Source organism: Neodiprion lecontei, chromosome 6 (assembly GCF_021901455.1).
Source record: "Neodiprion lecontei isolate iyNeoLeco1 chromosome 6, iyNeoLeco1.1, whole genome shotgun sequence".
NCBI classification, from domain to species: domain Eukaryota; kingdom Metazoa; phylum Arthropoda; class Insecta; order Hymenoptera; family Diprionidae; genus Neodiprion; species Neodiprion lecontei.
The window spans coordinates 25,813,077-25,829,593 of NC_060265.1; the positions used below are offsets into that span (position 1 = coordinate 25,813,077).

At 35.4% G+C, this 16,517-nt stretch overlaps 3 protein-coding genes across 8 annotated transcripts; 1 reads left to right on the forward strand and 2 right to left on the reverse strand.

Moving 5' to 3' along the window:
• Positions 1 to 30: 30 nt before the first annotated feature.
• LOC107218104 lies at positions 31 to 4,010 on the reverse strand. 3 transcript variants are annotated; one of them, XM_046744189.1, is made up of 11 exons: positions 3,835 to 4,009; positions 3,320 to 3,664; positions 2,944 to 3,089; positions 2,547 to 2,754; positions 2,273 to 2,474; positions 2,079 to 2,199; positions 1,837 to 1,996; positions 1,425 to 1,756; positions 1,262 to 1,338; positions 794 to 1,132; positions 31 to 624 (listed from the first exon to the last, which is right to left on the reverse strand). In XM_046744189.1, exons 2-11 carry the CDS (start codon positions 3,630 to 3,632, stop codon positions 579 to 581), a joined length of 1,944 nt encoding a protein of 647 aa, XP_046600145.1. In that variant the 5' UTR covers positions 3,633 to 3,664; positions 3,835 to 4,009; the 3' UTR covers positions 31 to 578. The 3 variants fall into 3 exon arrangements, with proteins under 3 accessions (XP_046600145.1, XP_046600143.1, XP_046600144.1); XM_046744187.1 differs by having other exon boundaries at positions 794 to 1,338; XM_046744188.1 differs by having other exon boundaries at positions 31 to 1,338; positions 3,835 to 4,010.
• A 92-nt stretch (positions 4,011 to 4,102) lies between these two features.
• LOC107218264 (protein Smaug homolog 1) lies at positions 4,103 to 9,664 on the forward strand. 4 transcript variants are annotated; one of them, XM_046744192.1, is made up of 9 exons: positions 4,103 to 4,246; positions 5,387 to 5,787; positions 5,932 to 6,250; positions 6,357 to 6,622; positions 6,745 to 6,855; positions 6,950 to 7,321; positions 7,412 to 7,571; positions 7,683 to 7,947; positions 8,047 to 9,664. In XM_046744192.1, exons 2-9 carry the CDS (start codon positions 5,574 to 5,576, stop codon positions 8,206 to 8,208), a joined length of 1,869 nt encoding a protein of 622 aa, XP_046600148.1. In that variant the 5' UTR covers positions 4,103 to 4,246; positions 5,387 to 5,573; the 3' UTR covers positions 8,209 to 9,664. The 4 variants fall into 4 exon arrangements, with proteins under 4 accessions (XP_046600148.1, XP_046600149.1, XP_015511576.1 ...); XM_046744193.1 differs by having other exon boundaries at positions 6,745 to 6,846; positions 8,044 to 9,664; XM_015656090.2 differs by having other exon boundaries at positions 4,104 to 4,246; positions 8,044 to 9,664.
• Positions 9,665 to 12,480: 2,816 nt separating this feature from the next.
• On the reverse strand, positions 12,481 to 14,593 carry LOC124295190. Its single transcript, XM_046744199.1, has 4 exons — positions 14,405 to 14,593; positions 14,089 to 14,287; positions 13,813 to 13,899; positions 12,481 to 13,697 (listed from the first exon to the last, which is right to left on the reverse strand). Exons 1-4 carry the CDS (start codon positions 14,414 to 14,416, stop codon positions 13,591 to 13,593), a joined length of 405 nt encoding a protein of 134 aa, XP_046600155.1. The 5' UTR covers positions 14,417 to 14,593; the 3' UTR covers positions 12,481 to 13,590.
• Between the last annotated feature and the right edge of the window lie 1,924 nt (positions 14,594 to 16,517).

A 16,517-nucleotide genomic window follows, 5' to 3' on the forward strand; every position in this document is an offset into this window, starting at 1 on the left:
AAATCTTAATGCAAGCATTTTGTTCGATTTGAAATATTTATTTCAATTGTTTGTGGCAATTTGCGTAAAATACGATCCATAGAATATTTCGTATCCAATTTATTATAGCACCAAATTAAGTTTAAACTTTACTCGCTCTCTCTCCCAAGGATCTTATCCTTCACATTGATCGCATATTTCTTTAGAAATGACAAACAAGTTCCAAATTTCAGCTTCTAATACATAATAATAGAATATGTATATTGAAATTGGAATTTTTAGAGTCGATTTTTTTTTATTTTTTATTAAGCAAGATTTACAAAGTTTACAAAATTCAATTCGTAGAATGCAGAGGTAAAACAGGAACATGCTGATAGATATACAGTTATTAAAATTGTATGAATTGACGATGGATTTGGAAATTCTTAAGGCGCTCTTGAAATTCTGGCCATAAAGCACACATACATTATATGAAACGTATAATAAATTAATTTGTTTCACAAAGCAAATACACGCAATTATACGTCTGATATTGAAAATTGATTTATAATTCTAAACTTGGTCAGTTCAGTATAAATTTCTCTTGTCTAACTTTGGTGTTATAACGGTGCTATGTGGATATTTGCATCCAAATGATGAAGATAGCTGAAACAATAATGGTGCATGATTTTATTTGGGAACAGCAACAATTGTTCTATTTAATACAATAATAACAAGCATCTGGCATTGATGTCACAAGTGACGAATAGATAAGAGAGGTGCTTTAAAACGTTAGTGATAGCAATTCATTCGGTCAAATAAATTAAACATTTACCTTGGATTGTATGATTGCACCTTTGCACGCAGTATAGAGGGACCAATAAGGGAGCTCAATGTATTTAAACATTGACTAGCAGCACTAGATGTGAGTGCATTTTCACTTTCTAGTGCATAGAAAATTGAATCAAAGAAATCTTGCACTATAGATTTCGTATATTTTTTGCCAATGCTGGTACAAATAATGGGAAGTGTTTTGCACAAATTTTCTAGAAGCTGCAAATGATTGCTGTAGTGACGCAGCTTCGAAATTTCAGCGAGAAGCGGTAAAATTTCAGTCACTACGCTTGATGCAGGTCCTCCAATCATTGCTAATTCTCCAAGTAGATGTAAACACCTAACAACATTTTTTTTCAGTCGTAAATATGGCATAAAATCTACTAATGGTATAGGAAATTCTATAAAGATTATTGAACTTTTTATCGTAATAATTTGGGCATTTTGTACTAGAATAAATATTAAATACCCATCCGCTAGCTCCCATGGCTCGCTTGGTTTACGCCTCACGTGAGTCAAGTCAGTATTTCTGTTATGTTCATACATCTGTGAACAAACTCATCTGTTAGAATATCCAGATGCGAAAAAACTCATCATTTTATTAGTGTGTATGCCCAGAAATTTTTACTTACTGGTACATCATCAGTGGGATCTGCAACTTGCGGACACTTACGAGTACTTGTATAATTTGTATTTAGCTTAGAGTTAGGCTCTGAAAATAGAAGACTAGAGTCTGGCTGATTTCTGACACCATTCAATCCCGCTACCATTCTCGGCTGAATTTCAGCCAGAGCTGAAGCACCATAAGCTCTGACTGTGTTACTTAGTCCGATAGCTGCGTCTTGGCGCACACTTGCGATCGGATCTTCCAAATTCCGAAAAAACATAGGATACAAAGTGGGAAGAGCCTTTTGAGATTCTTGTGGAAAAGACTGTATCAAGCTGCCGCAAGCTAAGCACGCAGCTGAAATTTCATATGACGATTGAATATTCAACATTAGTTTGAATCATTATGGAAACGGGACAAGTATTAAAACATATTACCATCGCGAACTGGCCAGAAATCATCTTGAAAACAAATACCAAGGGTAGATAATAGGCGCTGAACATGTGGCCGAACACATTCTGAATCAATTTTTGTTGCTAATTCTGCGATACATGAACAAGCTGCCTCTCTAACTGCATGATTATCACATTCTGTTGTCTGAATATAAAAATAAATTGTCAGTTTGTGAGGAAACTAACTTCGTGCTTTAAAATGCATGTATAAAATTTACAAAACTTACCTTTATGTAATAATTGACTGTTTCGTTCACAAATCTTTCTACTAGCACTTTTCCGTCGGGACCCGTAACTTGTCTCCAGGTTTCTTGTGAATAATTTCTAACTCCCTCAGCTACGTAGTACCTAAAACAATCAGATTTGAATTGGCATTGTGAAATTCAGCTGAGTAGAAAAAAGTAAGTCCTTGATTTCACACCTGTTTAAACAAATCTTTGGTAAAAGTTCAGGATAATATGCTTCCCTAGACTTGGCCATAGGTAAGGCAACCAAAAACTTTCTAGTTGCAACACTGGCTGCCAAGCGAACTTGCGACCAGTTGTCCGATAGGCCAGATGATAAATTATGGGCAAACTCATTGCCATATGTATTGATAACAGTGTTGTCACACTCGCCATAATCTAGCAAATAATGTTTTATGATTGAATTTCTTTAAATTTCAGTTTGTGATTTTGGCAGAGAATGACGCTTACCATATTCGTCCACTGCGTTAGTAACTAAAGAAGCACAAAGATAAAATGCAGCTTCTCTAACAAAACGACAGGAGTGCTTGGTGCTCCGAAACACCAAATTCAACATCTCAGAGTCAATGAATGGTTGAAATTCATGACCACATCCTTCAGCAATATTTTGTAGACATTTTAAAGTTGTTTCTAAAGCGGTTGACGAGCCACCTGTGTCCTGATGGTCATTTATGTCGATTGAACTCTGTTTAGCGTATTATAAGAATCGGAGGGCAAACAATTTATATCTCTAATGGTGTTAATAAATTGAATTCAGAATATCCGGAGGATAACAAGTTCCTCCTGATTTTTATTGAGTCAGAGTAAGGTAATTAACTGGCTACTATCTTACTACAGCTTTACTCACCGAGCTGGATGCAATTTTATGCATAATCTGTTGCTGATCTGTATTCTGAGAATCAATTTGACTCGATAGGAGATTAACAAGGGATGTTTTTATCTCAGAATACAAGAGAGGGCCTGCTTTAGCGCAAAGTACTCCCAGTACTTCCCCTGTGACCAGAAAGTTAGCATTATACTATTGCGAGTAAAAAAGGTAAACGTGCTAGGTATGCTAAGTAACGAAACATAAACAAAACAAAAAACTAAATAAATAAGTAATTGCAAAGCGGCTCCTCTAATGTATTCTAAAATAAATGACAGTTGGTATTTTGAATACTATTACAAGGAATTAAAAATACTTTTTTGGCAAATAGCCAAAGCGACAGTTTCAAATTACATACCGGCGGCTATTCGAACTCGTGGCTCATCGTCAATTAGGTACTGCAGAGCGGTGTCCTTATATTTATTTATAAATAGTTGATCGTCTTCATTTTCTATGTTAAGATAACTAACAACTATTTTAGTGCCTAATAAGCAGCCGTATTTTGTCTCCCACGGCGCCTCTTTGTTTGTAGCTGTAGCAATTAAGGCATTTTTGAATTGTTGCACAGTACTTTGGCTCGAAGCTGGCAGTGTTTTATTTAATTCAGATATTGCCTGATCTCGCTCAAGCTTCATGGGGCTGCATAGAAGATGCAATATTTCATGTGACATTGTTGAAAACGCTGATCAAAGGTGAAATGAGTCTGAAATCGGAAGAATGAAGCCATTAGGTATTCGTTCGTAAATATGCCCGTTTATCAGGTATTCGCACAATGTGTGAAAGGCGGCAAGAACAAGGTAAATAGACTGAAAATATTGTGTACATAAAAAAAAATGAAGGTGTTAATTCAAACTTTGACAGTTGGGCACTAACCTCAAAATTATTTGTTTCTAATGAGAATAAGGCGTATTGAAGAGCACATTTCGTCTTGGAGACACCGATTTGAACCACTGAGGCTCGTACTATAAGAAAACAATATTTTACGAGCCGACAATACGGCTTCACGGAGTAAAATTCGTAAATTTTTTACGTGACAGAAGACAGGCAAGCTCCTGTGGCATTCGAACGTTTTCATTGGCTAGTGCACAGCATCTCTTCAATTCCGGGTTTCAATTCGTCGAATGTAAACGAGAAGATGGCTGCCCTAAAGTTATCAATTGCTTAGTGCGGTCACGTAGGCCAGTCGGCAGACACAAAAAACGCCTAAAATGTTGTAATACCTTATTTTCGTGAGAATTTTCTGTAATTAATCGTGAAATCAGTTATCCTCGTTACTTGGGAGACGGTAAACTTTCATATTGCATTCCATAGGCTAAGATATTAGTAAGTAACAAAGCTGGTATTCCGTAAAATGATGTTTCCATCGCGTTAATGGCCGAATCAGAAAACAGTCTGATGAAAATCAGTAAATTCTTTCTACGTATAACAATGATTAGTATATCCTTGTTTTTAATACGTATATCTTCAGTGGATAATAATTATTGTTGATTTTGTTATTAGCTAGCGGATTATTTTATCTAATAATACCGTCCTGTAATGTTTGTCTTTTTTTCTCTTTCTCGTTTTTCTTCGTCCTCTCTTTTTTTTTTTATCTTCCCTCTGCGTATCTACAACATAAATTCAACGCCCGGAGAATCTCGAAATACGATCTTATTCCCCAGACGCGTTCGTGCTTTATCTATTTTACGATATTTCAAAGAATTTCTTCTACCATTTTTCATACATATTTCGAAGAGAAAGTTGATAAACCTCTCTTATCGCACTACGGCCACGGTGCGTAAATTTCTGATGCCATTACACTCCTAGAATGGAAGGCTATAAATATACGGGGTAAACAAACTTGACCTCAGCACATTTTTATCGATGCATGTACGTGTATATGTATTTGTTGAGGTTAACCAGAATCTCTTACTGCAGTTCTGTGTACGAATAGCGTTATTCGATATTTCTCGTCTTTATCGAAAGTCAGGAAAGAATGTTTGGTGAAATATCATTCGATTATTATTTTTTCCAAAATATCCCTCTCCTTCCTTTATTTTTCTTAATCATTTTGAAATGTTTTTTCTCGTGATTGCGACGCAAGTATATCAGTAAATGCAATTAATAATATTATTAAAACGATATAGAAAAACTGTTTTCATGAAATTTCACTGACAGACAGATGAATGAGTTTTCTCTCTCAGAATACAAATTACCTTCAAACATAACAAAAAAAAATGTCACAAATAAGGTAACTTATAAAGATGTTACCTGATTTTTATCAGTAGATAATTTTTAGCAGATAATAAAGTCATTATGTAGCATCTGCTTCAATATTACATTCACATTTATAAATAATACTGATGACCCCTACTTTTTGCACGTCGAAATATGTTATTACTCTTGAAATATGAATTTTAATTTGTATTTCTTGTTTATTTTTCAGATCCTGGCACGGCATATTGATCAAATAGTTCTAGGAATTGAGCTATCAAGCGGCTTCCAAAGCCTGAGGAAATACAAATATAAATACTAATATAATTCGACATCAGTATATGCGTACATAGATACAGACGCATCATTAATTTTTGCTCGTTATCATCGGGCAAGACTTACACAAAGTGGGGGGCATAATGAAGTGGTCTCCAGGCGCCCTATTTTGCGAACAGGTTGGAGAGCTGACACGCGTTTTTTCTCAATGGAATGAATGCGAGCAGACAGTTGTTCTCTACGCTTTATTGCGTCGCATACCAGCTGTGCAAGCGAGATTCTTGGCCCAAGCTGTGCAACATTCGCTCCATTCTGTTTCCGAGCTAAATTCGCAAGAGCTCAATGCAAACAGTCCTGGTAAATGATCCTTGCTACAAAGATTTATATTTTTCAGTTTTAAAATAGAATTAAAATCGATCAGATTTAGGTGTTTACTTTGAAATGATTATGTTGGTATATTTACTATTTTCCATTAACATTTTTTGTATTGCTTTATTACAGGGTTCATCAATTCTTTGCTGTCTGAAACAACAGAGACTGCTATTAATCAACTTTTGACTCATCTTCCGTTGCTGCGTCCCGGAAATTCAGAGTGCAAGCAGTGTTACTTAGTCGCTATACCAGAGCTGGTAAGTCACTGTGTCAGCACTGGACAATACACGGAGCAGACTCAACAGCTCCTCAGTTACACCTTGATTCATCCAGCAATAACAAGTCAAGATAGGCGGTCGCTAACCCAGTGGTTGAGGCACCTTGAAGAACGTATCAGTGGCACACCCCCTATTCACAGCCTCGAAGAATACACCACGACAACTCCCAGGTCAGTCACGTGAACAATCTCACTTACTTTTGCATCCTTAGAGAAATAAATGGTAAAAATTGTGATCTTTGAAAGGTATTTCAAGTAGTTTCTTCTGTGTTTATAGATGGGATAACATTTGGCCACGTACCGCAAAGCAGCACCAGCACCAACAACAGCAACAGCAGAACGAATCATCTAACATATTTGGTACTCATCCAACATCTACGTTCAATCTACAGTATCCATCTCCTGTCGCTAGACAACGTCGCTCAAATAGTCTTACACCACCAATTGCTGCTCATCATCTAGATGTGGTTGATCGTTCGAATAATACAACTACCATGAACAGGCACAAGCCACGCAGTTTCAGCGTGTCTGGCGAACATGCTGGTAATTCGTCGCGATGTATATCTATTAAGGCTACTGTGGTTTCGTTTGTTGTGGCCAAGCAGGTGGTTCGAAATTCGGAACGTATTTAATAAAAACCGAATTTTCTTTGTTCTTTTCTACAGGAAGTTTACTTGGATTAGGTCCTCTCAGCCCCCAAAGTTCTTGTGCTAGTAGCGGCAGTGAAGGCCGTTTAGACGAAGCATCTACACGAACAGTGGCCAGTGGTATGAAAGGTGTGTTTGCCTCATTCCTTTTCCATGTGTATAGCAGATTTAATTTTTTGCGGATGTCAATTAATACTGTTATTTCTTCTCCGTATCATATTAGATGTAGCTGCTTGGTTGAAAACGTTGAGACTACACAAGTACAGTTACTTATTTACCACTTTGAGTTATGAGGAGATGCTGGAGCTCACTGAGGAACGATTGGCCGAGCAAGGTGTGACTAAGGGTGCCAGACATAAGTTGGCACTATCCATTGCCAAGTTACAGCAACGCCACCCAACTCTGTTAGCACTGGAACGAGATTTACTTCAACCAAATCGGGAGTCTAACCAACAAGCTTCCTTCTCCCAGGGGCAAGGCATAATTGCTAATGCATTGGATGAATTGAAAGTTATTATAGCCACGCCCATGAAACCCAGTCAAGAAAATGATCCCTCAGATATTCCGGCACAGTTCACCAAAGTTATGGGTAAACGTACGTATACTTGGCGGATATGTTTATTAAAAAAAGTCTCAGGTATGTTAATTTATAGCGTAACGAAATTTTTATATTTTCTGCTCGCAGTGTGCAGTCGTTTGGCTTTAGAAAGCATGGATGAAGGGATACTGCTAAACTGTGTTACTGTTCTGGAGAAGGTCTTGCAGCACGACTCTTTTACTCCTAATCAAAAAGAAAAAATTCAGCAGTGGCGCAATAGACTTGGAAATCCCAGACCCACTCCCAAGTAAGTATGGGTTAAGTAAACAATTAACTTGAGGGCTCTTTCTTATTTTGTATATTTTTATCATGAATTTTCATCCACACGTAATACATATTATTGCGTTCCAACCAACAGGTGGCAGCATAACTATGGCTACAACAGAAGATATTGTAATCCTTCGCAGCATAATCCGCACAATAGAAAGCCGAGTCTGAATTTGGCCCATGTTAACAATGGTCATGCACACGGCAACACGTTTGCATTGAGTCCACATAGAAACAGCATTTCAACTCCGTACCTTCAGAACAATCAAAATCAGAGTCTTACTCAGACTCAAAACAGTTTGCATCCGCTGCATGTTGCTGAGAAAAGACCTAGCTTACAGGAAACCAGTTTGGAGGTAAGGAATTTATTCATTTTGTTCGAAGGAAGACTTGTCTAGCATAAAATGTAATAGTAGAGACCAAAATTTGTTCAACTTGTTTGTAAATTTTAGCAGCTGCAAAAAAGTTTACAACGCACGTACAGCGCTCCAAGAGATAATTTTCTGAGCCACTCAATGAGTCCATCGGAGACAACAGATCCTGAAATAAATTCGCGCCTTGAATCTCTCTGCCTGCGAATGACTGAGCAAGCCATCGGCGGTTTCGGTGAGGCCTAGTCCGTAATTATCATCATCGCAAAAGTAGTAAGTCTATATTATGATTGATTATTACTATAACGTAGTTAATTAGTATTACGGTTTAATCTATTAACTAATGATGCGGTGTCTTACTTTGGTAGCTCATTTCATAAAGTAATATTGAACTGACTGATCAAAATAGTTGCTAGAGTTAATTAATAAGCACGCACGAACGGACGCGTACTGGCCCACTCAAATATGATAATTGTACAAATGTCCAAAATTTGTGACAGAAATTGTTGGAATCGCAATTTTTTTTCCTTAAACAGTGAACGGGTTTTCATCATTATTTGTAAATCATATTTTTATTACACTGTAATTGTATTATTTACGAATCGACAGAATTTGGCAAGCCAAATGCTATTAGAAAGATAGATTCTTTCCCTTACTATCTATTTACTGTAAACTATATAGACGTATATAATAACGGCATATGTGTATATATGTATGTATATAGTACAAATATATGTGCATACATATATACATCTATATGCATGTTAATAATGAAAATGAAAAAAAAAGAATTGTAAAATACAAAAATCAGCTGTGCGTTATATTGCAATATTGTTTTGTGTTATCCATTTCGGGAAATGGAATCTTCTGATTTTAAGCGCTGAAAAGCATTAGGCGATTGCGTGATGCAATTCATTTTAATCAACGGACTGATTTTAACTTTTATTATTTGTGTTTGTAGAATTTGATACTTGAAGCCCTAATAATCTGCACCATAATGTGCAAGTCCCCATTTTTTTCAGTCGGACTGTCGGTAGAATATTAGCAGCATTATGTTAAGTACTGTGTTTTCAACTTCTTTGAAGAAACACACAATTTTATATTATGTGGAATGAGACTGTGAAGCTAGATTGCTGGCATGTCCAAAGAATCATGTCATTTGCATCTCGATGATAGTGTTTGTCATATTTGACGCTTTAGGCTTGATTTTATGCTGAAAATTAATTGATGAATTTTTTTTATAAACTCTTAGATAAGGACAACAATCCAAATTGACATGTGAAACTTTATATAGTGATGAATAGTTAGTAGCAATATATGTGACAAATGCTATCCAACGATAAAAGGTTTAGACTAATAATCATTGACTCAATCTAGAACATTAAGAAAATACATTTTGAAATACCTGGAAATTAGGGGATACACTGCAATGCAGTCTAGCTTTTATGCTTAAAATCTGTCGCTTCTGATTCTAGTTGTGAGTATAAAAAGAATATTTTTATTTCTTGTTTTTTAAATTCAATAATCATCTAATGATAATAAAACAGACGGCGTTTCGCGACGATATCTTAACGATGTTTTCATCCAAACAAAATCTACTAACGTTATTCTTAATTAAGTAAATCGATGAGTAAATAATTAATTGACTAATTAGTTGATTGAATCATTCACTACGATTAAAAAAAAAAAAAAAAAAAAAAAACGAAAGACTGACAATTTCACGCGTTTCGGTAGCTAAGCATAAAATGAAAAAAAAAAAAACAAAAAAAAAAAAACTTATATCCTGACTAAGCGAGACTTCTCTTTCTTTAACGTCCTACGTACGCGTGAATGAAACAATTGGAAGACTGCGGAAGGAAAAACCTGTCAAAATAATTAAAAGAATTAGAGAGAAAGGAAGTAATCTTATAATTTAGACTAATTGATTGAAACATTATATTCTATTATATATTAATCAACGTAAGGTTACGTGGTAATTGTTGGTACAGCTTTGTTAATGGATAATTAGCACCTATATCTGTGCATGATTTACGTTTCTATAACGTCATTCGTCTGATAATGATTGATGGGTGGGTTGAAATCTAAGTGTATAACACACTACTGACATTGACATTACCTGCAACACGCCTATCCGTGGGCTGCATTGAATGAATTTTATATATTAGTGGACGAAAACAAGTACAGAAAAAAATTGAAAAAAAAAAAAAAAAACAAAAAAGAAACTTGAAAAAAAAAAATTATTTGACAAGTATGATGTTGTCGATACCATTGACATGTAACAAAAGCTATCTCCTTATAAAGACTAGTGCACAAATGAAGGAGAGTACACAGAAGAGTCGTTAGGATGTTGCTGAGTACGTAGCGAATTGAAGTTTTTAGAATAATTGTAAACTGTAGGTAATTTTCTCTCACTTGGTTATGGTGAAAAACAATAGCTAAAAGTAAAAATAATGTTTGGTCGCTACGTACTGCGATAAAATTGGTCTGCAGTGCTGTGAGAATAGTTATTGGCAGAGCTATGCCGAGCAATTTTCTGGAGTACACTTAAGCATTTGAGATAGGAAAATTAGAATGAAATATTTAATTTTTACACTCAGTTTGTTCGTTTGGTTCTTTTAAACTATCATTAATATAATTATTGCAAATCTTTTTTTTTATCAAGAAATTCGATGACACTAAACGGGCTCATTACATGTATACATATGCAACCCCACACATACTACAATACATGCACGAATACACGTACTTGTAATATTTACGAGTTCTGAGATGATTTAAAGCTAGTCAAACGATACGTTCTATCAGCTAACTACATTGTTATTATTATTTTTTTTTTCTTCTCCTTTATCATGAAACTGTGCATCCTACATTTTGAACGAGACGTCTTGTATACAATACATATTATTATTATTATACTGTAAACATGAGAGAATAGAAGAAAATATATTAAAAAAAAAAAAAAGAAGAAGACTGCTCCTATGCTATTTCTGCAATTAATTATGTCATTGTATAAGTAATCGACAAAAAAAAAACACTAATCTATGAAGGCAGGACCTAACTAAACAGAGAATGTGAGAGACTTTATTTGCAAAAAAAGAAAAAAAGTATATGAAATGATACCACACTGCTGACTGGTCGGATATTTTCACTTAATATTTGTAAATTTTATAATTATAATTATTATTATCATTATCATTAATATTATTATTTTTATTAATATTATTAAACAGTCTTCGTTCAACGATATCATAACCACGAGTTAGATTAATGATCCTAGATCACGTGTAATGCACGGAAGAAAAGTGCTTAGTTGCGTAGCCGCCTAAAATATATTACGAGCAATGATTTTGTCTCATTTCGATAGTGTTCTCAATCATTTACATAAATGGCGACCATTATTATTCTTACTACTATTATTAATATTATTATTATTGTATTGAAATGAATTATTACACATGCATATACATATATCCACGCAGATATATACAGTATACATACCACCACATATATTATATATATACAATATATGTATGGAGCATTCCATGCGAACTCAACCTACCATCAGAATTGACATTTTTAATTTGGTCCTAATGTCTTAAATCTTTTTGCACTCTGTGAAAAAGAGCTCCATGATTTTCTTCGAATTTTTTTATTCACCTGTTCACGAGTTGTGAATTTTTCAAAATATGAGATGTTGTTTTCTCGAATGCCCAAAATTTCTTTCTATTTTTTCAGAATTTCTTAAAATTATCTAAATTTGAAAAGAAAAACCTAATATGAAAAGACTTACAATTTTATGATGTAAGCATGATTTTTAATATCTCATCAAATAAAATATCAATAAAAAATTACAAACGGAGGTAATCGAAAATCATGAAAATAATAAACCGGTATTAAGAAGAAAAATTTTATTCTTAAATATTTTTGTCTTACTTTTGTTGTCGTTTAAATATTTTACTTCAGTTACTTTTGTTTAAGCTAGAATTCACTCTCATTGTCAGAGTTTCAGCCTTTGAATATCGAATATTGAGAGCGTCGGTTGTTTTTCATAATTTTCAATTGTTGAAAGCTTAAGTTCGATGCTTTAAGTTTAAGTAAATTAGCTCTTTTTATAGCCCATTCGTATAATTCTTGCGAGGTTGAAATTTGTTCATTGAATGGCAACTGAAGAAGAAGACTAGCTCGTGCAGCAGCACTATATGCAAAGGCTAAAACTATAACAGGCACTCAAAAATTTCATTGCGTCATTCCAAATACAGATGGATCTCTAACGACGAGAGTGATCTCTAGCTCAAACGAAAATCACTCATTTAAAAATATTTAAACGACAAAAAAAATTAAGACAAAAATATTTAAGAATAAAAATTTTGTCCCTTTACAGATTTATTATTTTCATGATTTCCGATTACATTCATTTGTAATTTTTTATTGATATTTTATTTTATAAGACATTAAAAATCATATTTGTATCATACTAATTGTAAGTCATATCATATTGGTTGTTTTTTTCAAATTTCGATAATTTTAAAAAATTCTCAAAAATAGAAATAATCGTTTACCCACGACGGGATCAGGCCGAAAATTTGCGAAATAAGTCGTTTTTTTGAGAAGTTAAAAAAAACAGTGAAGGGTACAAACAATGTTCAAAATCAGATTTTAATATATGAGTGGAAAAAATGTGGTGAATAATTTTTTGATATATTTTGCATCAAATTATTGACAACTTCATTGAAAAACACACAATTTGAGAAAATAACATTGAAATTGATGCATTTTTGAAAAAGTTATATGCAGTTCAAAAGAATTTTAAATTTTGAAAAATTCACATCCCGTGAACGGCTGGATAAAAAAATTGGAAAGAAATCATGTACCTCTTTTTCACGGAGATGAAAAAATTAGGACCAAATTAAAAATGGCAATTTCGATGGTATGGCAATTGAGTTGGCATGGAATGCCCCAAAGATAAGTCGTACTTTAGAATGTGGCGTTTTCGACCGGACATTTGTAATTCTATACCTTACAATAATACATACCTATACATCTACAGATTTTATTTTCAAACAGAGCAACTTCAGTTAATTGATCGAATTTTTGTGCGAACATCTAAATTTTTATTAAATATAAATGAATAAATAACTATCTGTATCTATCACTTATTTAAGTACACATGGATATAATGATGTGCAACAAGTGAACAGTCGCAAACGCACTTCTGCAAAATTAGTCAAATAAGCTGGACAACTTGTAAAAATGCAATTTTTGTACTGTTGAAAACACGAAAAAGAAAAAAATATTGGAAAACATGCAAAAAAAAATAAAGGGACGAACATTATTCAAATAGTCGAAGAGTACACTGAAATTGTAACGTGAAAGAACATTTTTCAATAAAAATACAGACAGAAAAAAATGAATAAGAAAAACTTTTTATACGCAATAATTGTATCTTAGACGTAGATAATGAACGTTTCTATTTGTATAGAAAGTCACGGGGATAACTGCGTTATCTGAATTTGTATGTCATCAAAACAGTTTTATATAATGTTACAAAAGAAGATATAATAATAAAATTTACGTCGTATTGTGCGTATTCGAATATTGGGAATTTTCGATTATTCTTACTATTACGATTCAATGAAGTCCGTAATCGTAGTCGAAATCGTAGTGATCGTAGTATGCGAACGGTTCTGCGATACTGTTGATTTCAACGTGCTCAATATTATTTGACGTGTACGGATCTGTAAAATATTTTCACCAATAATTTTCACGATTCCGTGTATATTTTGTCATTGGTAATTTAAATCAATTTTATTTCAAGTTAACTATAACTCGGACATTTGTATCGTCTCTTACCATTGTCAGAAGCGAATAGAAGGTCGTTAGTACCGTCAACGATCACAAACGGCGCTGGTTTTGTAGGCGAAACTTGATACTGGAATTCTAAATAGAAAATGAAACAATAACAAGCAAACTTGCGTTACGGACGTAGATTCAAAGTCATCCCGCACTGTGTTTGTAGTAAACACGATCAAGTTCGAGTTTACGGCGCGTTATCGCTCTGCGCGGAATCGAGCCGGTTTCAGTCTTATTTTGTGTGCGGTCGGATCCGGATCTGTCCAAATTTCTTACCGTGAATATGTTGTGTCGCAGTGTGAGGCTTGTGCTGATTTTCTATGTTTACATTTTGGTAGCTAGTCGCACCGTGGCCGTGATTAACCGTGTGCAAGTTCGGAAAGTTATTCTCCTGCAAGGTGTGATCATCGATACTTCGGATAATTCTACCGGCCCTCGAAGCAGCGATCATCATCATCATCATCATCGTGCACAACTGAAAGGTATAATATCAATGCGAACATGCTTCTAGTTTTTACAACCTTGCCTTTGTAAACATGTACGACTGATAGTAATTATGACTTGTCTTATAAATTTACGGACAATCACTCACTAATAATTTCATAACGATGCAGCTGCAGTAATTTTACCCCGCGATGATAACTTTGCGAATATATTTCTTCTACTGAGAAAAATCTTCCCGTAACGAGCCGTTTTATGCAGTCTGTTTGTTAGGAAATTTCGTAACACCATGGGAACGAAACGTATGTACCTACCTTACACCAAGTGTATTTCTATGTTACTCGAGTCGTGAAATCGTTGCTCTATCCGCACGCCTATGGGAAACATACCGTAGAATGGGCCCCTTGCATAATATTTTACGCAAATTGGGATCACTCGCAGTGCGTACAAAAGACCTTGTGAATAATATCATAGTATAGATTCTGGTAAATTCGAAGAGAATTTTTTTTGTTATTGTCAACTACTCAAAGCGTTTGCCCGAAGCTTGCTTCGTTGAGGCAACTTCGAGTTTGAAAAATGGACAGGTTTTAACGTGTTGTAAAATAATTTGAACAGACGAGTAACAAACACAAGGACTCGCATTCGTGTTTAAGCGTTCAAAGTGACTTATTTTTCGCCGTTTAATTCATTTCTTTGAAACAATTAAAACTGAAAACCTTTCGCAAGATTGCCGCGAGAGTTCACCGGCTAAATTATTATCAAACGTTGTGAAAGAGCGCTTGTTTCACGTATGTGGGTATATACGTCATGTATAATTAATGACGGATACTTTGCTCCGCAATCGGATACTTACCTTCGTTATACACTCTCAACGATTTAACGCAACGATTGCGCTATCTTGCGTACGATCTTGATTCGCACCTAGAAATACCGTGAAAACTCATCCTTTATTTTGGCGTTCTTGACCCATTTGTAATTTCTTGCATGTATACCTACTTCGAAATAGGAACAATATTCAGGGTGAGAAAGTTTTCTATGTGTAAATATCTTTTTATTAGTTGAATTACGTGTACATTATCCAATATTGATTTCATTGCAAAAATTACAATTAGCAAACAGCCCATATTTAGACTACGTGTTAATTCGCCTTCAATTAATGTTGCTCGAAGAAAACCGAATGTATAAAGCCCGTTGTACTGGTTCATTTATGGCAAGGTTGATTAACATTGACGATTCTTGACTGATAATGTCCTCCGACCGCGTAATCAACTCGTGGCGTAACAGGTGATACATGATGTTGCGCGTAGTGAACAACCGCATTCTGCACCGCAGGTTGATGAATTTTTACCGGAATGTGAACTATCGGTTGGTGTACAATTGGCTGATGGATTTTCGGCGCCACGTGAACCACGGGTTGATGGATCTTTTGAACGTAATTAACCATCGACTGGTGCACCGGTTGATGTATTTTCTGCACGTAATGCAGCATCGGCTTATGATAGTTTGGAGCGTATTGAAGCATTGGCTGGTGAGCATTCTGCACGATTGGTTGATGTATATTTACGTACGAAATCCGAGGTTGATGCATTTTCTCGCAGTCAGCATGCGGCGACGCTGCTGCAGAAACCTTGACGATTGGTTGTTGGGCTGTTTTATAAACAATACCCGGGCTGGCTTGCTTGTTCGTGTGAGCTGGGGTGAAATAGATCGGTTTAGGTTGTGTCAGGTGTTTTGGAGGCAGGTAAGAGATCTGTTGGAACACCTGCTTCGGGTAATAGGACTGCGTTTGCATCGGCGGTTTGACCATCGGTTTACTGGGAACAACGAACATTCCCAAATGCTTACTATCTTCGCATGGAATCTCTTTGACAAGCGGCGTTTTTACCGGGTGAATAAGCTGCACTGGCTGAATATGCTGAATCGGCTTCACGTAAGAAATCGGCTGCTCTTTTACAGTCGGAGCGTAAATCGGCTGTTGGATGTACTGAACCTGGTGTTTGGCTTCAACGTTGTACGCTTCGTGATGTACTGCTGGTCTCTGAATCGTCTGGTAGATCATTTTCGGAATCACTGGTTTTTGGTATTCCGCTGTTACTACCTTCGGCGTCTGGTGATAAGTCGGAATTATCAAAGGACTGTGATACGTTTGCGGTACGTGGTGGGTGGAAACTCCAGATGCAGGGGGTAAGGAACACGGCGATGATACTCCGTGGTTGAGGTATCGTTTCAGTTTCAAACTCATCCTCTCCGTCTCTTCCTTCGTG

Coding starts and splice junctions, on each gene's coding strand:
- LOC107218104 (XM_046744187.1), bottom strand. CDS start 3,632: ATGTCACATGAAATATTGCATCTTCTATGCAGCCCCATGAAGCTTGAG. Junction 3,090..3,319: donor ACGAGTTCGAATAGCCGCCG/GTATGTAATTTG, acceptor TTCTGGTCACAG/GGGAAGTACTGGGAGTACTT. Junction 2,475..2,546: donor TAACGCAGTGGACGAATATG/GTAAGCGTCATT, acceptor ATTATTTGCTAG/ATTATGGCGAGTGTGACAAC.
- LOC107218264 (XM_015656090.2), top strand. CDS start 5,574: ATGAAGTGGTCTCCAGGCGCCCTATTTTGCGAACAGGTTGGAGAGCTG. Junction 7,322..7,411: donor CACCAAAGTTATGGGTAAAC/GTACGTATACTT, acceptor TTCTGCTCGCAG/TGTGCAGTCGTTTGGCTTTA. Junction 7,572..7,682: donor AATCCCAGACCCACTCCCAA/GTAAGTATGGGT, acceptor TCCAACCAACAG/GTGGCAGCATAACTATGGCT.
- LOC124295190 (XM_046744199.1), bottom strand. Junction 13,900..14,088: donor TGCGACACAACATATTCACG/GTAAGAAATTTG, acceptor TTTTCTATTTAG/AATTCCAGTATCAAGTTTCG. Junction 13,698..13,812: donor TCTATTCGCTTCTGACAATG/GTAAGAGACGAT, acceptor AATATTTTACAG/ATCCGTACACGTCAAATAAT.